This window comes from Podarcis gaigeae, assembly GCF_964106915.1.
Source record: "Podarcis gaigeae genome assembly, chromosome: 15".
NCBI lineage: Eukaryota > Metazoa > Chordata > Lepidosauria > Squamata > Lacertidae > Podarcis > Podarcis gaigeae.
In genome coordinates, this window is record NC_139692.1 from 32,067,816 (window position 1) to 32,086,763 (window position 18,948).

General features: G+C 47.5%; 1 protein-coding gene across 2 annotated transcripts; it reads right to left on the reverse strand.

The window, feature by feature from the left end:
* Nucleotides 1-1,380: 1,380 nt before the first annotated feature.
* On the reverse strand, nucleotides 1,381-18,693 carry TMEM120A (transmembrane protein 120A). 2 transcript variants are annotated; one of them, XM_083714776.1, is made up of 12 exons: nucleotides 18,386-18,567; nucleotides 14,492-14,610; nucleotides 12,800-12,928; nucleotides 11,736-11,795; nucleotides 10,365-10,460; nucleotides 9,182-9,271; nucleotides 8,131-8,196; nucleotides 6,191-6,252; nucleotides 5,300-5,392; nucleotides 4,681-4,745; nucleotides 3,696-3,764; nucleotides 1,381-2,550 (listed from the first exon to the last, which is right to left on the reverse strand). In XM_083714776.1, exons 1-12 carry the CDS (start codon nucleotides 18,458-18,460, stop codon nucleotides 2,446-2,448), a joined length of 1,029 nt encoding a protein of 342 aa, XP_083570902.1. In that variant the 5' UTR covers nucleotides 18,461-18,567; the 3' UTR covers nucleotides 1,381-2,445. The 2 variants fall into 2 exon arrangements, with proteins under 2 accessions (XP_083570902.1, XP_083570903.1); XM_083714777.1 differs by lacking the exon at nucleotides 11,736-11,795 and having other exon boundaries at nucleotides 18,386-18,693.
* Nucleotides 18,694-18,948: the final 255 nt, after the last annotated feature.

The following is an 18,948-nucleotide window of genomic DNA, read 5'->3' on the forward strand; positions in this document are numbered from 1 at the left end:
GGGGGGGGGAATCCTGAACGGGTCTGCAAGGATCTTCAACTTTCAAGTGGTCAGGGTGTGTTTGTGAAGTGTGGGAACCACTGTAACTGTCATGGTGAGGGTAAGAGGGAGTGGTGGTCTGCTTCTCCTTTTCAAAGCCCCCTAAGCTCATAGGGGCCAACCAAGCATCTTTTGCCATCCGCATAAGAGCCTGCTGGATCAGGCCATCAGAAACTTCCTCCAATAGTGGAGATGCTTCACAGCCATGCATTTGTCGATAACGTTTTAAAGCCATTCACATTGGTGCCCATCATTACTTCATCAAAAGGCTTACAGTTTAACAAAGCCCATAAGTGAAGAGCTCATGGGATCAGAACTGTAGACTTGGGAGAGATCCCCCCCCCCTGCAATGACGTAAACGCAACTCAAGAATCAATGACTGACAGCCACTCTAAGCTCTGCAGAAAAATGTGCAAGGAAGAATCTCCTTGTCATTTGAATCTATTGGCCCAGGTCCTGCCTGCTTGCTCCACCTTCCATGGGACAGCCCTTTAGATAGTTGAAGAGGACTATAAGGTCACCCTCTCAGTCTTCCCTTCTCCAGGCAAAGCACATCTAACGCCTCTCTCTCTGTCCTGTACAAAACACTGCATCCCATGCAAAAATCGCACAACCTGAACAACACTTGCATTTTCTCTCTTTCCTTTTACTATTTCACATATGCTGCTTTCATGGGAGGAGCAAGGATAAAGCAGAAATTCAACACAGCCACCTCGCTGGCTGCTTTAGGACTGCAGCTGATGGGCAAGACCTGCTATCCTGCGAATTGGAGGCGTTGCTTCAAAAGAATGAATGAAAGCTGAACTCCGCACTTCCCTCAGATGTTTGACGCTCTCCCAGAAGCTCCTGCTCAGAGGTGCCTTGGCACTTGCACAAGACTCCTCCTTAATACAGGAATCTCTTTCAGCCTGAGGACTGCATTTGCTTCGGGCAATCTTTGCAAGTGGGTACGAGCAGAACAGCCTAGTAGACTGTACTGCCCTCCCCCAAAATCAGGGTGGTTTTTTAAAAATGCTTACGCAAGCAAGAGGCATTATCACATTTCAAGGACACATTCCCATCACAGGAAGGCAGGGAGAGAGAGGAAAGAGTTCTTTCCAAATGTAAAGGCATGCAAAGGAAGCTATCCTTTTCTCTTGCTGCCCAGATACCTTGCTGTAAAAAGCCACCCAATGTCCCATCTCTTGTCTCTCATCACTATGCAATGGCCCAAAATATGCCTTCCTGTTCAGCTGGACCCATTAAAAGCCAACCGTGCTGGCAATTGCAATGGAGACTGTGCAAAACCCTGACCCATTCCTCTCCCCTGCTGGTTGAAAGGCAGGAGAGGCACCAAAAGCATTTCCCTTTTTTTCTTTTATTCCAATAGGTTTTTTCCTTTTTTTAATACGACATGCGTACATTCTTTAAGACGATTGTGACACAGACCAGCTCCTCCCAGCTTCCTGAAGACATCGATATGCACACAAACACACAAAAGACACCACAAAGCTTGAACAAGACACTGTCCCCCTACGACACCATCACGTAGCAAATCCAGACCATGCTGTTTCCTAATCCCCATTTTCCTGAAAGCCTTTGGAGGCTTCTGAACAATGGCAGCGCCGGACCCTCAGCAGCGGAGGCATGCCATCCACTTCTCACTGCTGGCCAACCGCCAAGAACCATTCCTGGGTCACAGGAGGGGGAAAGTTGCTTGCGTGCAAGGCTGGGGCAAGCCTCCCTTCTGCCGCCCATGCACCCTGGCCTGAGGATGTAAGAAAGTGGACAAGGATACAGGACGAGGGTCCCTTCTGAGAAGCAGAGCAGCACTCCAAGGCAGGAAGTGGTGCTCTGTATGGCAAAGGCAAAGACTTCTTTCTCTTGCAAGGCGGTTCAAAATGGGGCAGGGGAGGCCCTGCACAACATCCTCACTACTTAATACATACTGTGGCCTCAGTTGAACCTGCTTCCTTGTTAAAGGTCTGCTAGAAAAAAGCATGGCGGCTGTTGGCAATCCATCGCCTGCTCTTGTAGGAGGGTTGGGCTCAAGGGTACCATAGAGAGTCATGTCCAAGTGGGTCGCTCTAGGCCTCCAGCATGCTGCTATGATCCTGGAGAATCTCCTCCCACCGTTGAGGACGAGGTCCTGTCCTTGGCGGAAAAGGGAGCAGGAGTTGGCCCATTCACACGCCGCTTTGTTTGAAGCACTGGTTCAAAGTCAGTGGACTCTGGGAGAGTTGCGCCCAGCGCTGAGTGGATTGTCCGTTCAAGACCAGCTGGGGCAGGACCAGCGCTGCCTCCAGCCAGGCGAAAAAAACGGCAGAACACCAGATGGCAATACAGTTTTGTTGGCGGGGGTGAAGGTGGGGGGAGAGGACAAGGAGAGGGGGATGGGACAGGCAAGCCCCGCAAGCCCCGCCCCCTTTACTCCACCTTGGCCTTGTCCTGGAATTTCTGGTGAACAACCCGCAGGGTGGTGAAGAAGTTGCCGGTGAAGAGGACGAAGAAGGGGAGGCCACACATCAGCACCTGCAGGAGGAATTTAAGACTTGGTGAGACTTTGCCCTGCCAGGAGGGTGGGTGGGGGAGACGGCAGGGGGTGACCCCAGCAGTTCTCCCAGGTGGTAGTTCTTGGAGATGAGTGGACATCCTGTCCCCATCCAAAGAAAGAAGCTGTCACAGACCCAACACGATGAATGAATCGATTTACTGCGGTCGAGGACCAGAGTGTGGCATGATAAATCTCATTTGTTTGAACTTGTTCCAAGAGCTGTTCAAAAGAACCTCTATTTCTGCCCTCATTTTACATCCTGCTTCCAGAGCTCCAGCAAGTTGTGTATCCCCCCCCCCCCCGGTCTTACTTGCCTTTTGGCTCAAGGTCCACGCCCCCCCCCCCCCGGTGAAAGCAGGACATTTATAGAATCATAGAATTGTAGAGTTGGAAGGGACGGCAGCGGCCATCTAGTTCAACCCTCTGCAATGCAGGAATCACAGCTAAAGTTTAATTTAGCCAAATTGCATTACCATCTATCCCATCAAAAAAATAATTATATCCTGCCTTTTTCCTTGACAGGGATGTAAGGCAGCTTACAGATAAATTAAGAACAGCTAAAGATGTTTTTAAAAATAGTTAAAAAAACCAAACACTAATAGAATTCAAAACTTTAAGATCTACTGAAAACCATACACATAAGTACAATAAAAACAGCATAGCACCAGCCCTTTCATGAAAAGCAATCAGTTCCCAAAAGTCTGTTGGAGTAAGAAAGTTCTCACTCCCTCATTAAATAATTTGCTAGTTTTCTTTTTGAATAGGATCTATAAGTTGCACCTGGCCTGCAGAGAGGCCCATGGTTGGTTCACACAGCAGCAACCAAAATCACACACCCTGCCCCTCGTACGGAAGGGGGAAAGGAGTTATGGGAGGCTGGGGTTGGAAATGATGGCTCCACCCAGAGGTTCCCCAGCCCCCCCCCGAAGCAGCCTTCAAAGTGGGGACCAGGCCTTTAGATAGAAAAGAGAAGGGCTTTCTGTCCTCAGGAGGGTCAGTGTTGACAATCCTAGCCTAGCCGGGCCAATAGCCCGATGCTGCATATATGGAAGCTTCCTCTGAACGTTTCACTTGGTTAAAACAAGAGAGGGAAAAGTAGCTCTCTGCCCCAAGGAGCTCTTACCTGCCACTCTTTGCATTCTGGGTGCCTGGCCAGTTGGAAGAGGGTGAGTGCATTGTAAAGCTGCCAGAACTACAAGAGTCGGGGAAAGAGAAGGGAGCATAGACATTGATTTTATTTGCAACATGTTACACAAGCTGGTGTGGACCAGTGGTTAGAGTGCTGGACTTTAGGGATGGGGAGACCAGGGTTCAAATCCCAACTCGGCCACGAAGCTCACTGGGTGGTTTTGGGCCATTCGCTGCCTCTCAGCCTAACCTACCTCACAGGGTTGTTGTGAGGACGAAATGGAGAGGGAGGAGACCCAACTGCACCACCACCTTAAGCTCATGGGGGGGGAGGGGGGGTGTAAACATAGCAAATAAATAAATAATACCCCACCGTTTCCATCTCACGTGAAAGTGACAGGTGGTTGGTGGAAGGACCCCGAGTGAGAGGCAGGGGATTGAAGATCTCCCAGGGTGAGAGGTGGGGAAAGGAAAAGGGGAGATATGGGTCGCTTTCTTTCAGAGATACTTCTGTATTTGTGTGCTGCCTTTGCAGTTGAGATACCGTGTTGCTGATTTTCTCTCCTTTTTATGCTGTTAGGAGAATCTGCATCGTACTATGCACTCCTTATAATAATTTTATTTTTTAATGTTGCATCAATATGACATTATGTTATTTGCGGCGTACCTTGTAAAAACGCCCTGTGGGCTTCTGACGAAGGGTGGCATATAAATTGAATAAATAAGAACAAAAGCCAATCTTTTTCACAAGCCAATCAGAAGCCACACTTTGGTTTCCGAACATTTTGGAAGTCGAACAGACTTCCAGAAAGGACTCCGTTCGACTTCCGAGGTACCACCGTACTGCCTTCCTCTCCTCTGGGAAGTTCAGGAGGGTGGGGTTTCTCCACCAATCCTCCTCAGTCTCATCTCCCTCAATCCAGTCCCTGACATCCCACCATTCCTAGATGCCCACCCCCAAGATGCCACGGCACACTTACCTGGCCAAAGAAAAGGAATGGGAGCAGGAAGGTGAGGCCTCTCCACATCCAGGACTGGAATCCCTCTGTGGGTGGCAGGAGAAAAAAAAGGTATGCTGCAGAGAAGTGAAACTACCGTATTTTTTTGCTCTATAAGATGCACCAGAGCATAAGACGCACCTAGTTTTTGGAGGAGGAAAACAAGAAAAAAATATTCTGAATCCCAGAAGCCAGAACAGCAAGAGGGATTGCTGCGCAGCAAAAGCAACAATCCCTCTTGCTGTTCTGGCTTCTGTGATAGCTGCACAGCCTGCATTCGCTCCATAAGACGCACACACATTTCCCCTTACTTTTTAGGAGGGGAAAAGCGTGTCTTATAGAGCAAAAAAAAAAATAAAACCAACAAAACGGTGGTTGCTTTTCTTGCACTACACCTTGCGGCAGGAGTCTTAAGCAGTGGCAACCATCTCACAGCTGGACTGCAGCTCCCAACAGCCCCAGCCAGAAGTGGCGATGGGGAATGCAGAACAGCTTGAAGGGTGACAAGCTTGCCTCTCCTAAGCTTGGGCTTCTCCTAAGCCTGGAGAGGCTTGCCTCCTCAGCAAGAGGAGAGGAGGCCAAAGCAAGAGATGCCACTTACCCACCGTGAGGTCCATGGTGTGCCGCTCACCCAGGGCTCTGAGACGGTACAGGCAACCGCTCTGGTAGTAATACTGGAGGAACTGGACAAAGCCTGTTGGAAGGAGTTGGTGAGAAAGGTCACTGTCGCGGGTGGCTTGGAAGGCCAATTCCAAAACCTGGCTTCTCAGATGTTGCAAAGGCTTTCAGAGCATCAGAGGTAAAAAAATAATAATAATCTGTTGGGTCCCTTCCAACTCCCTATTTTTCAAGAGGGTCCTGGGAATTTGAGCTTTGTTCTTTTAAACGGACTTTTTTGCTTGCTAAGAAATGGGACAAAAGTTTGAATCATAAAGAGGCAGCGTGGTGTAGTGGTTAGTGTTGAACTAGGGCCTAGGAAAGACCAGGGTTCAAATCCCCGCTCAGCTGTGAAACTCACTGGGTGCAACCTTGGGCTGGTCTCAGCTTCTCAGCCTAACCTATCTTACAGGTAGAGAGGTGTGTGTAGTAACCAGTTGCTCCACTCAGTTGCCTCTGACCCTGCCCACGGCTGTCAGGTGGCCCTCAGAAGACCGCCTAGAATGGAGTTTGGCCCACCAGGGCTCTAAAAGGCTTCCTCACACCTGCCTTTCCGTTCCATCCAACAAACCCCTTTCTTTCTCAACAAAGAAATCTGAAAGTTTTGCTAGTCTCACCCGGACAATTCTGCTCGCAAGCTCCTGTTGTGGAACTGGAGGCCTGTATCCTACTCAAGAATAGAACCACTGAAATTAGCACTACTGAAATTAGTTCACGTAGCCCACTTCTGAAAACGTGCTTGGCTAATTGAGCACGCTGCCCCACCCACATGGTTCTGAGGCTCAAGGGAGCTCTTGGGTAACCTTCCTGCTTCCTTGTGGGCAGCTTCACTTACTTTGATACATGGAGAAGGTGAGAAACTGATTTCTGAACTTCTGGTACATGAGACCGTCTGGCCTGCAAGGACACCAAGAAAGTGAGATCAGGTGGGGGGGGGGGAGAGAAAATGAGAAAAGGAAAAGTATGCTCATTTAGAAATGTATAACCCGTTCTCCTAGCGCAGGGTGGGGACCCTCCATCCCATGGGCCAAATTGGGCCCCCAAACTGTGACAACCTGCTCCCGTTGTGGAGCAGGTATTCATTTCAAACAATTTATATAACACTTTGAGGGGGTTTTTGTTCGTTTGTTTTTATCCTTTTTTGAAAACCACTTTGTGGTTTTCTCTAACAATCATAGAACCGTGGAGTTGGAAGGAACGCTGCGAGGTCAATAGAGACCCCCAGCTCACCGAGAGCAGGTCTTCTCGGAGTTGGGTTGCTTGGGAATGCAGCCCAAAGTAGGTGGAAAACTCCATCTAAGGCTTCAACTCCATTGAAGGGGGTTGGACGAGATTACCCTGTGCGTTGCTTCCAGCTCTGCAGTTCTCTGAGTCTATGATTGTTAAAGAAAACCACAGAGTGGTTTTTTTTTAAAAAAGGAATAAAATCAATCAGTAAAAAAAACAGCTATACAAAACATTAAAATAAGAATTAAAATCAGTGATAAGATAAAATAAACCCACCAGATTAAAACATATGTAAGTTTCTACATATCTGGACAGGCTTGCCAGAACATAAATGTTTTTAGCAGGCACCAAAAAGAGCACAGGGAAGGTGCCTGACTGGTGTCAACAGGCAGGGAGTTCCTAAGTGTGGGAGCTGATGCACCTAGAGTTCAATCCTACCTGGTTGCTATCTCCCCACCCATCTTGCAGGCAACTTTGACAGGTGGGCGGCACCACACACCTGCCAATCATCTGATGGGCAGTCCTACCCACTTGTAAAATTGGCTGGTGTGGTGTGGTGTGATTCAGATAAAGTTCTGGCCTGCTGGGCCAAAATTGCTCCCTGGCTCCATTTAATGGCAATGCTTGCAGCAAAATAATTCAACAGGAAAATGAAGAACAGGCACAACAGATGAAAGCATCAAAGAAGGTTCAAGAGAGTTTCCTCCAACAATGCTGGGCTAGGTAAACTTCCTACGTACATATGTTTAACCGAGGGAACTCACTGAAGCAGGATATGATCTTTTCCACCACCAGTGGTGGCTTTAACTAGGGGAGCGCACTGGGCAGTACAGTGTAACCATACATTCACAGTCTTGAAATATACAGCACAAACCTACATTTTCTCAGCACAAGGGAACGTTTGTAGCTGAGCCATAGATCTTGTGCTTTGCATACAAAAGGGTCCCAGGTTCAATCATTGAACTCTCCAAGGGTCCGACTCTGCAAAAGTCGGCTTCCTATGCTATTACTTATTTATTGGGACAATTTATACGCTACTTAATGCCATGGTTTCTAAGCAGCATCCCACGAAGTTACAAGAAACCTTGCAGAAGATGAAATCAGTTAACTACAAAAATCAGAAAATGTTTATTTAAAATGACTACTGGGGAAAAACAAAACCTTGAGAACCTGTGTGATGTGGTGGTTAGAGTGTTGGACCAGGGTTCAAATCCCTGCTTAGCCGCAAAGCTCACTAGTTGTGACCTTGGGCCAGTCACCACCTCTCAGCCCAACCCACCTCACAGGGCTATTGTGAGGATTAACTGAGTTGGGGCGAAAGATGCACACCAACCTGAGCTCTTTGGAGGAACAGGTGGGATATTAGCGCAACAAATAAAATGAAGGGGGCCAGCCAGTTTGGTCTCACCCAAGAGGGAGTTAGGCCCCCAATACTGAATTCAGAAATCCAGGTGAATGTGAGCTGGGCCTCTGAGCCACAGGGGACCACTGATGGCCACCAGGACATCATATAATGGCAACAGAGAGGATGCTTAGCTGAGGACTCACCAAGTCAGCATGACGCCGGAGAGGAAGGTAGAGATGTAGTGATGGAAAACCCACCAGCCTTTAATTCTGGGGAAACACAAGGGATGGGGGAGGGGACTTTTGTTAGAGAGTGTTAACTTTAAGCCCTGCAGCTCAGCATACTTGCTTGGGAGTTCCTCCTCAAGATGACGAGGGAACATCAACAGGCAGCTGCAATGTGGCTCCAAGGAGGGCTATCAAGCTGCTAGATGCAACAGCCAGTGGCAACCTGCAACACCTTGGCTCAGAGGTGACCAAGCAGGTGCCCATGCCCCAGACTCTCAGCTTTCATTTTCTTTCTTTCTTTTTAAAAAAAGGAAGTCTCCAGGCCTTGTAGGAAAAGTTAAGGGGCAAAACGTGCAGGTGCTGTCTTTGAAATGTCAGCCTGCCCAAACATGCCTATCAGTGTGAGTCACAAAGGGTCCTAGAGGAGATAGGCAAACAACCAGGCTGTTAACATTTATATTAATGCTAACAGCCTGGCATTGTTTGTGCATGCTAAGTGACAAAAATAAATACAAAATCAGTACCGTTTTGAAACCGGTGGTGCAGTTTTGAAAGCTTCAGTCTGCTATCTTGATTCAAAATGGCAACCAATCATGGAAGGATATCTTCTCCTTGATCTCAGGAAGTATCATGATGAATGAGCTTAAGATCTCTTAAGAGGTGCCCAAATGCATAGCAAAGAAGCAACTATCCAAAATATACAGCTGTACGAGGAGAGGCCATGGAAAAGATCCCAGCTTCCATCTTGCAGCCCTTCTAGTTAGGGGTCAGATGGAAGGTCTAGGAATGGCTTCTGCTGCCAATCTCTGCAGGCACAGCTGCGCCAGGTGGACCACTGGCAGCTTCTTATCCTACCACTGTCTCTGTAAGCCCAAGAATCCCTAGTTCTGCTCCTGGCGCTGCCGGTTAAGGTTGATCTCAAGAAGCAAGACTTGGAGAAAGTCTTGGAAAGGTCAGAGGACACTGCCCTGGCTCATCATCTTACCAGCTCTGTCTCCAGAGCTTTCAGTGGGTCTGGACAACTTACTTAGACCCGTTGTTGATCAGGATGCTCTCGCGGATGGTGAGGGTGCAGTAGTACCAGACCAGGAGGAAATTGAAGACTGCATCCGTCACCCTGTGGCAAACAGTAGAGAGGGAAAGGGTTACTGTGCATGGTGGAAGAGAAGGGGTTCGTACTGGTCTTCCTTCTTTTGCCTGCAAGGCACCCTGCAACCTTTAACAACCTCGGGTTGTTACAGCCAGTCCATCAGACAGTCCTCAGTGGAGAGATGGGCAGTTCCCTCCGTCGGCTCTGCTGTGACAGGCTGGCCCTATCAGGCCTCTTCACCCTCAACTGGTGCCTGGGGGCGGCCAGCCCATCAGGCTGCATCAGTGGGAGAGATGGGCAGTAGCATGATTCGCTCCATCAGCTTTGCCGAAAGACCAGCTCCATCAGGCACTTCCCAATCCTGAATGGCGCTGGCTGGCCTTTATGAGAACAACTCTCTAAGAATGGGTTCCGCAGCTTGATTTCTGTCCCCCCCTTCTCTCCCTCCCTGTTTTTCCTTGTGTGGTGGTGGTGGTTTCTAGACTGTAAGCTTGCAAGAAGGGACTTTCCTGTTTATAACTGATTGTACATAAGGCTCTCCGGAAGCCTTTGGGGCCAAGGAGCAAGGTGCAAATGCTCTAAGGAAGAAAGAAAAACCACTGCTTCAGAGGGATGTCATTCAGGCGAGCAGGGATAGGAATGATGGCTCACTTTTAGAAGATTGGAGGAAATTTAAAGACTATTTGAATAAATATTGTAATATAAAAAATTAGAAACTACTTGAAAGTAGCAAATAGGCCTAGGATTAAATTAGGATATAATTGAATAAATGGGACTTAAATACTAAGAAAAGTGAGTACGTTGGATTATAATTGGAGATATTTTAGTTTAATAATGATATTGGAAATGATATTGTTACATTCATTTACAAGGAAACTCAGAAGGGAGGGACTGGAGGAAGTCAATTAAGATGTTTATAAGGTTGGATTTTTAAAGAATTAAGTTTGTTTTTATTGTTTATTTGTTTATTGTTTTGTCTTTGATGTATTTTTTTGTTTTTGTTTTCGTGTGTCATTTTGTTATGTGATATTAGTTATAATTATATTTTTTTCAGGGGGGGGAAGGAATGATGGCTCACTTTTAGCAGTGCGGTCCCAATCCAAGGCTGCCGCAGACTCACCTGGAGTTAAGCAGGAACCGGCAGGTGAAGGAGATTATGAGCAGGATGATGGTGAGGTACAGCTTGAACTTCTCATACTCATCCTTGTACCTGAACCTAGAACAGGGAGGCAGAGCAGTGAATGGACTTTGCCTAGCACCCAGCTTCCAAGGCTCAGCCTAAGCTTTTCTTTGTGGCTTGGGACACAGGCTTGGCCAACCCCCGAACGAACCTGCCTAGGCATTAAGATCATGGAAGATGCCTTTCTCCAGGTACGCTGAGGAATGCAGCTACTGGGTTAATTCTACATGAGTCAGTAGAGATGCTTCAGTCCCCACAATGCACCTGCAGGCATCCTGTGACTTATCTGGGTTACTGGGCAGATCTGGCAAACAACTTTGTGTATAAAAGGGCTCAGGTTACAGCAAACTGTCTGGGTTGTGGTAGGAGATTTCAGGAATTGCAAGAATTGTTGAAGGCTATCTGTTGCCACTGCGGATTTGAGCGAAAGAGATCATCTGAAGAAGCAGCTGGAAAATTGCCAGGCTTCAGAACTCAGTGAACTCTATCAGTTGCAAGAGTCTGCAAGCAACTGAATTCAGGATTTGGCTGTGGACAAATAATGAGATTCATCTATGTTCATGAAGCCTGGAAAAATTATGCATACAATATACAATAGTTCTGAAAACATGTGCTTTTTCAAAAGGACATTTCTCCATGTGTCTCATCAATCACCATCTCACTTTCCCTTCTCTAACTCTGTGGAAAGGTGCTCTTGATTTAATCACCCAGTTATGCTGATTGATTAATCAGCTAAGCATTGTAGCTATTATATTAATGAAGCTTTTAGTCCTCACGGTGGCAAAACACACTGGAACGCAGGTGAGCAAGGCCTGTTGAAATCTTAAATCTTGAATAATGGATGGCTAAGATTTTCAGTGATGGTGGGTTTCAACGTGTGTGCCCCTCTTATAAGTAGCAAAACCAGAAGTTATGCAAAATAGTAGCATATGACAGAAGCACGCAAAATGAGAAATCATGCAAGCATTTGCTTATTTGCATAATTAATGCAAACCACAGAATTCAGCTTCTGCTGGTGCAGAATTCTAGCTGACCTTTCCCATCTCTCTGCCCCCGCCCACTCCAGTCTCCAAATTCTCCTTCAGCTACAAACATTTCCTGTAGCCCCGATTGCAAGCATTCTGCAATTCCATCCAACTGTCAGGTGGAAGGCAGGCAGCAGCACTGGGTAAGGAGCATGGCACCAGGCATTCCAAGAACCTCAGCCTTCAACAAGACAAACAAACCCGCCCCCAAAACAAGTTCATAGTCTATATGAGTGCAAACCACAAGGCAAGCAATGAAGCAAAGCGTTAGGAGATCAGCATTTACTTTGCCTGCTTGCTGAGCAGAGTGACATTCACGTTCCCCAGCACGAGACTCAGGTACAACCTGGATCACAACAGAAAGAGGAGATAATTAAACACACCTCTGCAACACACACCCTCAAGCCAAACTGCTCCCACACGCCAAGCGCACTCAACATCTCAGACTGCAGACTGCTTAAGAAGAGCAATGCTGGATCAGGCCAGTGGTCCATCTAGCCCAGCATTTTGTTCTCACAGTGGCCAACTAAATGCCTGCGGGAAACCCGCAAGCAGGATACAAGCACAAGAGAACTCTCCTCCCTCCTGTGGTTTTCCAGCAGCTGGTCTTCAGAAGCATTACTGCCTCTGACTGTGAAGGCAGAGCAGAGCCATTGATAGCCTTCTCCTGCATGAAGTCTCAGGCCTGCTCGCGTTTAGGGTATGAAATGTTAAGCTATGAAAACAGTCAAAAGCAGAATTGTAAAGGAGTGTGCGCGCTCATTACAAACACTGAGTAATTAGGACAGGACTGAGGGATTTGGGGGCCCTCCAGATTTGGGACCCCCGTTGTCCCCAACCACTCACTGGGGCTGATGGGAACTGTAGTCCAACAGCACCCGGAGGGTTCCCCACCTCCTGATGTAGGACCACACTAGGAGGAACATCTTCCTGTTCTCTTGACAGCAGTCAGCTGCAAATGGCTAAAATGGAGCCTCTCTTTCTAAAGGAAGTCTCCCTTAGAATATAAAAAACTCAGAACCAGCCAACCAACCAGGGAGGGCTGCTACTTTCAAGTGAATTCCTTCAGAGACATCTGGTGGACCACTTTTGAGAAAAAGGGTGTTGGGTGGGAGCCATCAGAGTCCCATTAACCTCCCAGCTGCTGGACTTCCAGAGCTAACCTCCGTTCATTGTAAGTACTATTTAACTTGGAAAGAACCGGCAGCTGAGTCTTGCTTCCCCCTCTTCCCTCTGTGTGCCTTTTTCCTTGTGTGCTACAGCTTGATTGTATGCAACCGCTCTGGAAGCATTCATTGGTCAAACAGCAGAGTTCTGATGCTCTTATAAATAGAGGGTGTGGGCCCTTACCCATTCTTCTTGGGCAAGTAGGCCTCCATTTCAAAGAAGACATCCTGCCGCTCTTTGATCATGCTCTGGAGCTCCTGGAAGGACTCTTTCGGTTCTTCCTCATTGTTGTCGGCAAGAGAGCACTTGCACCTGGGCAAAACAGCACAAGAGAAGTCATGCAACCATCCAAAGCCCAATGAAACAGCAGCAGAAACACACCACTAACAAACAGCAAAATCATCATCCATCATACGTCCTGTGCCAAAGACCTCACTGGGGAGAGTGGACAGCCACATCTTGAAGGCTCTTGCAGTGTAACTGGAAGCCAAGTGGAGCTGCTATCCTATTTAAAGAGGGTCAGGCAGAACCCCATCTACCAGTCCCTCTAATGTCAGATTATACAATAGTTTATTGTAATAGTTTAGGATTTGGCTGTGGACCAAGAAAGAGATTCATCTATGTCAGGCATGTCCGAAGTCCATTTTGGGGGCCTAATCTGGCGCACCGGTCGCTTTAATGCAGCCCTCGTGGCAATATATATCCTGGGGTAAAATTGTTTTAAAAAAGCTCAACAACTTTGGTTGGCCCTCACGCATGTTCACTTCATCAAATCTATGTTCATGAAGCCTGGAAATTTTTTACATACAAAAACACACAACAGTTCTGAAAACGTGTGCTTTATAAAGGGATATATCTCTGCATGTGTTGCATCAATCACCATTGTATAAAAAGCACTTTCCCTTCTCTTCCTTCTCTCTTAGAAGGCCTCTCCTAAGATCTCCAGATCTTTGTACTTGCATTAAAACTGTATATATTGTAAATGACACATGGCCTAATTGCTTGGAAAGGTGCTCATGATTTAATCACCCAGTTAACCTAGTTGATTAATTCACTCTTCTGTTAATGAAAGCTTCCAGACCTTGTGGTGTTGAAATCTTAACTACTGGATTTTCAATGATGGTGGTGGATTTAGGTCCCTGTGTCTGTCTCACGATGAGCTAGAAGGGCAGTTAACTACAATTTCAGTAGCCCAGAAAGGGAAAACCTTGAAAAATCTGCATTTTTCTTTGCAGTGTAAGTACTTATGGAATTTGGCTGTTGTGGAAGACATAACACATAAATTGCATGTCGCTAGAGGGACGGAGGGCTCAGAATGTGAGAATTTATTTCTTACGCTTCAGGCTTAGATGCCCAACATTCACCCTCCATGCCAGCTCAGGAAAAATGGATACCTTGATTCTTGTTGGTATGTTACCACTTCTTCCTCTTATTATTGTTTGCTTGCTTTGTATATGCTGTGACAGAATACTGTACCCAGCTTTTGCACTGTGGGGTTGTTAGCAATGGTCATTTATAAAAAGAATATAATTGTTGCTTGCAATCCTTAACTGGTATGACGAATACCTCCTCCTACACCTTTTGGTTTCGTTGGCCTATAATCTTGCTTTGTTGACACTCGTGGCAATAAAAAACTGACGGGTCACCGTACCAAATAAATTTGGACTTGTGAGTTGACATACCCAAAAGGTTGCGAGCTGCAGGACTAGATGACAGTCCCTGCCCACCCGGTTGCTAAACCCACATTGCTCAAGCGATGCTTGACTCAGCAACGTTCAGGCGGTCCTGATGGCTCCAGTAGCCAAGCCACAAATTGACCCACGGCAACCTCCCCCAGGGAAGCAGGCGCTGCCGCCGCAGTTGCCCTCAACATACTTTTTGAGGGCCAGAGAGAGCTCCTTCAGCTGCTTCTTCTGCCGGCTGATGGAGCTGGAAATCCCATCTTGGAGTTTGGTCAGCTCCTCCAGCTTCTGCTTGTACAGCCTGTGAGTCTCCTGGCCAGAAAGGAGGGGAAAGGGTGTCAACTGAGGCTGCAGCCTAAAACCTCTTTAAGAGGAAGGGAGGTAAGAACATGTTTCATTATTACGTCACCCTCATTCCAATGTATTTTATCATTTATTGCGTTTACATCCCACCTTTTCCTCCAAGGCACTCAAGGTGGTGTTCATGGTTCTCTGCTCCTCACTTAATCCCCACAACAATCCTGTGAGGTCAGTTAGGGCTGAGAGGCAGAGACTGGCCCCCCCAAGGTCACCCATTGAGCTTCGTGGCTGAGTGGGGACTTGTACCCTGGTGCCGAAACTCTAACCGCTACACCACACAGGCTCTCTCTCTTCTCTTCAATGAGTCAGGACTCAGGAGACAACCTGTTTAGGGAAGTTTTTAATGTTTGATGTTTTATCATGTTTTTACTGTTCTGCTGGGAGCTGCCCAGATGGGCAGGGTATTATTATTACTATTATTACCAGTTAACCACTCAGGCCAACACATGCACACACACTTTGACATTGGAGACTCTCTCAGCCCAATGGTGGGATTGAGCACAGTGAGGGGCCATGTGAGGGTCTCAGACACAGCAGAGGCTGCACAGTGTTGGCCCCTGTGATCAGGAAGCAGCACAAAGCTTCTGAGTCGCCCTGGTATAAATACCTGGAGATCAGCCACCTGTCCTAGCAGCACCTCCAGCTGAAGCTCTTGTCCCAGTTCCAGCCTCCCTCAAAGGGCATCCCCAAGCCCAGCTTTGAAAGCTGACACCCTAGGTCGGGATTTGGGCACTGCTGCTCCCAACCCCAACAACGGCACAGTTGGAATCCAAAAGGTTGGGGAAGGGGGCTCCTGGTTGGCAAAGGCTGCCTTAAACAGACAAAAAGAAGGACGGGGGGCTCATTTGCAGTGGGCTTACTCCCAGGAAATTTTTGGCAGTGTTTACAAAGGTGTCTGCTTGTATTACCCACTTATAATCTATATACGCAGGCTTGCTGCTTTCCCATCCAAAGTTGGTTGTACGTAACACATTTCTTTCTATCTACCCTTTCTGTCTGAAAGTTGCCAAAGGCAGCAAAGCATCTACTTGAGAATGAAACAAAATGGAAGTTTCTAATCGCTTCGTTTTGCACGCATGAGAAGGGGGAAAGGGAGTTGTCGCAACTGAGCCTCTTGGTTCGAGGAAAAGGGGAGGCATTGCTTAATCTGTTGCATTTTGCAAGAGAGAAGAATAAATTTTCATCTGAGGCAAATGTACATCAGAGAGACAGAGCAGTGAACTCTGCCATTATTTAAGTTTCAGTGTGATCATTAAAAAGGTGTGTCCTAATTATTCCAGATTCCAGGGTGATCCAGAGATCACTTGCATCTCTGTGGTGAGCACGTAAAATGACTTTAATGCCACACTCCTCAGCCATTAACTCACAGGGCACACAAAGATGGCCACTAGCCAGATGTCCACAGCGTATAAGTAACCTGACAGTGCTGCCATGAGATAACATGTGCAAACAAAACATCATCAATTATAGCCGATCAACCAGTTAGCAATCTGGAAATATTTTGATCCGTGAAAGCAGCCTCCCCTCACCTAGTATTACCCAGACTACAACTCCCATCAGCCCCAGCTGGATGAACTAAAATGTGTTTTTTTTTAAGTTGGAGGGTTTTTAAATGAGGGGTTTTTTAAACACTACATGAAGTTTATATGATTATGCATTACATGGAGCAAGTGGACAGAGGAAAGTTGTTCTCCCTGTCATAACACTAGAACTTGTGGACATCCAATGAAGCTGAATGTTGGAAGATTCAGGACAGGTAAAAAAAAAGTCCTCCTTCACTCAGCACATGGTTAAACTATGGAACTCAATCCCACAGGAGGCAGGGATGGCCACCAACTTAGATGGCTCTAAAAAAGGATAGGACAAATTATTGGAGAAGGCTATCAATGGCTATGCTCTGTCTCCATGGCTGGGGGCAGTAATGTATCTGAATGGCAGTTGTGCTCACATCCTTCTTGCTGGCTTTCTAGAGAAGGAATCTAGAAGATCCATTATGCCCTTATGTTCTGAATTGCTGGTGGATAGCCCTATCTTAGAAATGGCATGATCCACTCTTTCGCAAACTTATGTACATCTCCAAAAAACCACAGAAGATGCTATCATGTTGCAATACAGTACAGCATCGTTTACAAATTCTGTCCCAGTTCTTGCTGCAGGACATTTTTTTTTTTTTTGGCTGTATAAAACATTTGAGCAGACACTGTAAGGCAGGACTGTGTGCACGGATTATAAACAACAGAGCTACAAGAGGGGATGGCTACTTCAAAGGTCCCAAGAGGGATGAAACTAAATAATTAGGATAATATGTCTAGCACAGTCTACCTATTAAGACCATCATCTTGTTTTTGACAGTGGCTCTCTATTTTCATGAAGGAAAAGGCTATCTGTGGCTTCTAGCCACAACAAGAACCATGGTTTACCTCCACCATCTGAGGCAGCCTGCCTCTAAATGCCACTTGCTGGCAATCACAAGGGAGAAGAGGGCTGTTGTGCTCAGCTCCTGCTTGCAGGCTTCTCAATGGGAAAACTGCTTGGCCAGGATGCTGGATTAGGTGGGCCATTGGCCTGATCCAGCCGCCAGGCTCTTCTTAGGCCTCTGAAAAGCTTACAAGACACACACACCCCCCGCAATTTTGTGTTCAGAGTCATGTTGCTTCTGATACTAGAAATGAGGTTTAAACATCAGGACTAGTAGCCACTGATTAAAAGCCCTATTGTTCAACTGTTTTTATTTAATACGGGGGAAGGATACTCTGTATGTGCTCCTTGGTAGCTTCAACTGTGTTGCCAGGGAATGCACTGTGCACATGCTCAGAAGCACTCCATCTCACAGAGGGAGCAGAATTAGAAAGCACTCTGCACATGCCCAAGAATGTGCTCCTCTTCAAAGTTATGGATGGGCTAGGAAAGCGCTCCACACATGCTCATAAATGCGGCTTACTTTTCACACAAAGCAGAAGGAGGAAAGAAAGAAGGGCGGGCACTTTCTTCACATTCACGTGCGCATGGACGTAGTAGGTAAGAAGGTTCAGACAAGGACTCAGGAGAGCCGCTTGGCCATGAAGCTGACTTGGTTTCCCTGGACCAATCAAACACATTTCTTCTGCACACTCTACCTCAGGGTAGATGTGAAGATAAAACTGGGGTGGGCAAAAGACATGGAGGAAAAGCAGGATGCAAACCTCTGCTTATTTCTGAAGTCCCAAGTGAGACAGAAGAGTCCAGATATGCTCAAAGCTGCTTTCCTCTTCACACAAGCCGGACAGGCACTCTGTACATGCCCAGAAGCACTCATCACACACAGTCACTCAGCACCCCCCATAGACATTTTGCTATAAACAAACAGGGGGAGGCATTCTGGACATGCCCAGAGGCACTCTCTGTCAACTCAGTGACTATGCATACGCCCAAAGAGCTCTCGCCCCACAGATATACATAAAACACGGGAGGCATTCTGCACATGCCCAGAGGCACTCAACACACAAAGTCACTCAGCACATCCCCAGAGGCACTCTTGCTACACAGAAAGAAAGGGGGAAGGCACTCTGCACATGCCCAGAATACCTCTATCTTTTTATACCGAGCTAGAACCACCACCCCGGGGGTCAGGTCCCGCCACCTCACCCGCAGCACGAGTAACGTCACTCCCCTCCCCATTATGTCACTTCCCGCCACCTCCCCACCCCTATCCTGCCCTCCCCTCCCCTGGAAGGTGGGGGGGCGGCACCTGCACGCGCTGGAAGCCGTCCTGCAGCTCCTCCCAGTCCCGAAGGCAGTCGCTGACCGAGGCCCGCCGGCTCATGGCAGCGACGAGTACAGCGGCGAATGAAGCCTCTCAGCGGCGCTGGGGGGGGGGGCCGAGGAATAAGAAGGGGAGGAAGAGAGAGTGGCATTTCCGGAAAACAGCTCCAGCCAATCCGCGGCGGAGCCCCACATCTCGCCCTCCGTAGGCGCAGCCAATGGACGTCGCCTCTAGGCAGTAGGGGGCGGGACGTATCGAGGGGCAACCGTCGTCGCGAGGGCACGGAGAGGTGAGGGGCTGTGAGCGGGGCGAGGGAGTGGGCGGGGCTTATGGGATTCTGGCGCTTCCTTTTGTCCTAGAAGCATGATCAAGGAGACTTTGCCATGCATCATATTGTATTAATTTAGGCATACATGATGCAGATGTATGCATATTTATAGGAAAATAAAATTGTTGTACAGCCTTCCCCTGGGAAGCGTATGCAAGTATGAATAGCCATTTCAGGGCTTCTGTTGGAAGATTCGGGAGAGATGAAAGAAAGTCCTTCT